The 5,760-nt window shown below is 44.7% G+C and overlaps 1 protein-coding gene across 1 annotated transcript; it reads right to left on the minus strand.

The window, feature by feature from the left end:
• Window positions 1-1,524: 1,524 nt before the first annotated feature.
• On the minus strand, window positions 1,525-5,754 carry LOC125531051 (proline-rich protein PRCC; the record flags this gene model as incomplete). The annotated part of the gene is given in 2 exon segments (XM_048695462.1): window positions 1,525-1,895; window positions 5,028-5,754. Coding segments are annotated over 2 exon segments (889 nt in total), but the record flags the coding sequence as incomplete, so codon positions are not given.
• Between the last annotated feature and the right edge of the window lie 6 nt (window positions 5,755-5,760).

Raw genomic sequence — 5,760 nt, forward strand, 5'->3', positions numbered from 1 at the left:
GGAAGGATAAACCTGATGTTGCGTTACTCCCTCCTTCCATCTATATAAGGCCTAATGCGTTTTTCGAGGCTAACTTTGACCAAATGTTAGATTAATAATATATGACATGCAAGTTACACAAAGCACACCATCAAATTCGTATGTGAAAGGAACTTTCAGTGATATAATTTTTACATTATGCATGTCATGTACTATTAATATTATCAATTATCAAAGGCGGTCTTGAAAAACGCATTAGGCCCTATATAGATGGAAGGAGGGAGTAAGTGATATTGTGTGTACTACAGCAGTTATATGTTATGCGACACTATTGAGCTGTAAACATGTGCAATATAGGCATTGTTTTTTTGGCATGAGATGTCTTCTGCACCCTTCAGTTGTCCTCACCACCTTTATCTACGTTGTGCAGGAGAGCTTATCTACGGTTGATTTAGGATGGTTTTCTCCGTTTTTCTTCTACTGATGGGCTACCTGGAGTTGATGTCTATTTGATGGCTGGTTTATTTTGTGTCGGAAGGCAGCAACGGACTGTCTAGTCCACTGTTATGTTCCTCTGTGTCCTGTCATAAGCAACTTCAAACTGGAAGTGCATGCATTGTGATTAAAAATATTTTCAGCGAATTGAGTACAAGTTCTTTGCAGTATACTCCCATTGATTTTGTTTCAATGGTTTTGCATTCTTGTGATGCCTTTTATGTTACATAACCTTGTCTTTCAGCTTTATCCATTGGGCTGTTTTTCCATATCAGTATTTTGCTTGAATCCCTGACACTGCAACCTTTCAACTTAGAAGCGTGTGATACATCGATTCATGATGTTATGTGGTCTTTATGCTCTCCCACTGTTTGGTTGCCAGCGAGAAATCGTAAAATGTACATAGCTGATGAAGGTAGACTGACGAGGTTCCTAGGTTGCGAACTCACGGACATTGTGGGAATGTAGGAGAAGCATTTGCTTATGCTGGGACAAATGAAATTGTTGTGGGGACAGTGGCACGCTTGATCTATGACGGCGGTCAAGCATCAGTGAGGACAATCACTGCCTAGACGATGGTGTGAGGAGCTGGTGCTGCTATGATACACCTTGTTTGGCTCCTGTCATTTGGGTTGGAATTCATGGATTTCATTTCTGTATTCTGAGCGACCCAAATTTCGTCAGCGTATTAAGAGTTCAAGACTTGCAATGCTCAAATCTAACTGAGATGCCACATAAAGGAGCCTCAATGGTGTCCGGATCAGTTGAGATGCAACTTCTTTTTTTGTGGGAAAAGTTGAGATGCCACTTAAGGAGCCTCAGTGATGTCCGGATCAGTGGGGATAGTGACGAGGAGAGTTGGGCTGACAAGTGAGCCTGATCTAACTGAGATGACACATAAGGAGCCTCAATGATGGACAAGTCTAATTTTTTAAAATACTTGTAACATTCGTAGAAGTGTTTTGGAGGTCCAGGAGCATATGACCCGTAGAGCCAAATTGAACATCAGATGTTTAGAGATGCCAAAATAGAGCTTCAGAGTCAAAGGAATCGCAGGAACACTTTGCCTTCTTTATATGGTCCGTAAAAATTGATGCACAGTTTACAAGCAAAGGTTGAATGAACTATTTGTTTGGTTATAATCGTACAACGGGTTCACATCACCAGGCACTACAACAAAATGTTAAACAACAAGATAGATAAACAGTTACAGCTCGATTCTGAATTTCTGATATACAAGGCTGTCTTCATGACCATTCTCACCACCCATATTTTGCTTGAGTCTCCGCTTTCGTGAGGAAGCCCTTGGCACGCCTCTCGGTAAGCTCCATCTCCTTCTGCTTCAGGTCGTAGAAGAGAGAACCGATCTGATGCTTTCTCTTCTGCAGCTTGGAGGGCTTTCCCTTCCCCGAAGGGGCGGCCTACACACGAGATAGAACAAATCTTGGGTCAGGATAATACGCACATTGGAGCATCGAGTAATGTCGAAGAGAGCAGCGATGTTCATTCGGTAGAAGTAGCCTACTCTAAATTGATGTCACAAGCAGAAGTTTGGATGATGAACAGCAGCAACAAGACAGGGACATGTGAAAATGGCTGAATGGCTGATGGTTTTGATACCAGGGAGAAATAGGCATTCACAGCTACAATTTTCAAACAATACAGGGAGAACTATATATTCAAGACATGCTTCTAAGTTCTGATAGCGATATGATGAGATCTTCTAATGCACCATGGGTTATACAGTCCTATAGGCCCATATATCAATTATCATCAACCTATATTATCAAAAAGGTCTACCTTTGGTAGGATCATCAGATATTAACAAGACCGTATTTTGACACTAGCCATCCTTCTATTTTTCACCATTGATTTGTAGTTTGTGATCTCAAAGTTCTACTATCCTAGCATATCCCTTTCCTAGACATGGACTGTGAAGACGTAACCCAAGACCACCATTACACCCTACCACACAAGGTCCTGGATTAGGGTGACCTAACACAAGAAAAACAGAACTCTAGCTTGTCTGTATTTCAAATGTATGTAGAAGTCTTCAATTAGAGGGAGTATCCAACACCCAGTTACCCACAACATCAAGAACAACCACGTCACTTACAAAGTAATATTTTAGTTTAATCAACTGAACGCTGTGTGAATCTTGTCTGATTACAGACAGAACCTGCTCTAATCTGGTCAATTCCATGTAGTGCGATTTTGCTCAGTAAAGCTGACCGTTTGATCCAACAAACTGTACTTTAATATAACCTAAACTAAAGCAAGTTTGTCTTAGCTCACAAGCCCCATCTGGTATAGGCAATCAGCAAACCCATTAAGAGGGTACATACTCAATACAAAATAATAGTTACTCCCTCCGTTCACTATTATAAGATATTCCAACTTTTTTTATAAATCGGATGTATGACATGTTTTAGTGTGTTTGTTCACACATTTCACCCGTATGTAGTCCATATTGAAAGATCCAAAACATCTTATGAACGGAGGAGTACATTGTAATAACAACTATGTACTTCGTTTGGTCACAATTTTCTGACACATCAGAAAAAGGGTACAGTCAAATAGTTAGATAGTTCAGATAAATTTATATGACTACATTACGAGTAAAATAAATCTTCTGCAAAATGTCATAATATATTGTGACAACTGAAGTTCAAAGAACTATTCAAACGGAGTAATAGCTTCGATAGTTCTTTACTGAACAGAATGGTAACTTTTTAGAAAAAAGTCCATTTTACTATCCTGAACAAAGTTGGTTCACATAACCCCCTGATCTTTTTTTCTGCTCCTTTCACCCCCTAAACAATCTCATACCGGACAAAATCAGTCCCTGGATGGTTTTCCCCAAGGTCAAAGCGGTATTTGACCAGTGAGAGAGGGGCCCACCTGTTAAAAAAGTCAGCCCAGTCAGCACTGACTAGTCAAACTGACCAGGGGTCCACACGTCATTGGCTTGGTGGTTAAACACAAGAGTTAATTAGATGGGGGGCTGTGATCAGTGACCCAAGACTAGCATAACCTAACACTGATCCTAATCTAACCACCGGCGTTAAGGCCCTCGGTGAGCATACGTCACAGCATAGGGCGTGGGAGCTCTGTTCCGGCGAGCAAATGGCCGGTGGATTCGTCCTGCGCGCTCTTGGGCTCGCTCCGCGTAGAATGGGGGTGGTAGCGCGAGCGGGGACGGTCAGACCCTCAGGTATGGCCGAGGACAGCGACGGAGCCGTTCGAAGCTAGGTGGCAGGGCACTACAAGGCACATGGAAGAGGGGAGAGGTGCGCCGGCATTAGGCGCTCACCGTGAGCATGCCAGAGCAGTAGAATGGGGTGGGGAGGGCCCATGGCGAGGGCATGGACCTCGCTTGCGGTCGACGGAGTGAGGCATCGTGGGAAGGGGGTTGGACGAAGAGGCGCTCATCAACGACGTGTCTGGAAGATCGGCGGCACCACATGGATCTCGCGGCAAGGTCACAAAGGTCGGGGAGACTCGAGAGGCAACAGATTGATGGCGGCGACTGATGGTCGGAAGTGAGGAAGATGAGCTCGATTCAGTCGATTTTGGGCGTCATCCATCGATTGAGTCGGCATTTGAGCTTTCTAGGGCAAGGAGGCCCTCGTAGACAAGGTTTGCTGACGAGGAGTGGATGTTGGCCGCGTAGATGCAAACGGCTACCCCTGGCAGCGTGCTTTCAACGAGCAGCGCCGGCGGTTGAAGACGACCCAGCCCCTCGCTGGGTTGGGCTGGGCCAAAATTTACAAGAGGTAAGGCCCAGGTACAGTACTTCTTTTATATTTCTTAGATTTTTTTTTTAAAAACTGACAAGTGGGACCCACCCGCAGGTCAAAACCACCATTGACCAGCACCACGTCAGCTGCAAGTCCAGAAAAACCACCCAGGGATTTTTTTTTGTCCGGTATGGGATTGTTTAGGGGGGTAAGTGAACCGAAAAATAGATCAGGGGGTAATGTGAACCACCAACTTTGTTCAGGGTAGTAAAATGGAGATTAGCTAGTATACTTATCGTTAAGTTTAAGGAAATATGAATATATATGAATTGACAAATCATATGGTTCCTTTTGTAACAAAACATAATTATATAGTTAAATACTCCAGTGATGATCTGATGACATTGACAACACCCTTGAAAGCATTACTAGCATAATTACAGCTTGGAGAAGTTATGAGTGGTGACTCTTCACTTGTTAGGTACAGTACTTGCTTTGTTTGCCTTATTGGTGATGACTTGCAAATTTAAAACTAAAACTGTGACAAACACAAACCTATTACCAAGAATAATTGCTGGGGACTGGTATCAGGGCCTAAATTGAATGGACAATGCTGCATGCATACTACAGTAGCGGTGTATCACTTGACAAAATAAAAACACAATTATCTAACATTGACTAGATAGTAGTAATGGTGGTGGCTATATAAGGTGAAAGAAAACCAAAGAAAGTACAGTGAACTGAGCACAATAACAATGTAGCAAGAGCTAAGCAAAGGTGATGCCAAGTTATCAAGGAATGATTTGTCTGTACCTGGTAACTAGGACCAAAGGCCATCCCCGTGAGCTTGGATTTGTCCTCCCTCGGACGGTTCTTGACCAGTTCTGCCTGATTCACCTCTATAATCTCCATAGGCATATCCCTCCTACCTCTCTTCACTCCAATCCTGCCCAATTCTGGTGGCAGTGCCGGCTCCGGCATTGGTGGCGCTGCCATTGCCACAGCCTCAGCACTGTAACCTCCAGTATATTCCCCTCCACATGGAGGCGCTGTCGAATGCTCGTATCCACCACTGTGCTCCCCGCCATATCCATTTGCATACCCACCACCTTGCTCTACTCCATATGCTGCATACTGTGGTTCAGCCCCATAATTCAAATTGCTATTCGGATCCAAACCATAATATGCATAATAGTTTGGATCCCATGCATAGCCTTCGTACCCATTAGCGTTTCCAACTCCAGCATCATAGCCCTGGTGTTGGACGTCTCCAGCTCCAGCACCAAGATCCTGTTGTTCTTGCTGCTGCTCCGGAGCAGGCATGCCGTCCTCATCGCTGCTTTCCTCAGGATCGTCCTCGTCCGCAGGGCCAGTATCGGACCTTTCTGGCGCTCCTCTGTTGACAGCCGAGCTAGAGGGGCCAGCAGCACCAAGATTTGACCTCTCCGGCCCGGCGGTGTCTACGGCCGACCTCCTGGCCGCGCCGGAGCCGAAGCCAAGCGAGTGCCTGGGCGCCGGGGGGAACGAAGACACCGGCCCCCACCCA

This window comes from Triticum urartu, unplaced genomic scaffold (assembly GCF_003073215.2).
Source record: "Triticum urartu cultivar G1812 unplaced genomic scaffold, Tu2.1 TuUngrouped_contig_6757, whole genome shotgun sequence".
Classification (NCBI taxonomy): Eukaryota; Viridiplantae; Streptophyta; class Magnoliopsida; order Poales; family Poaceae; genus Triticum; species Triticum urartu.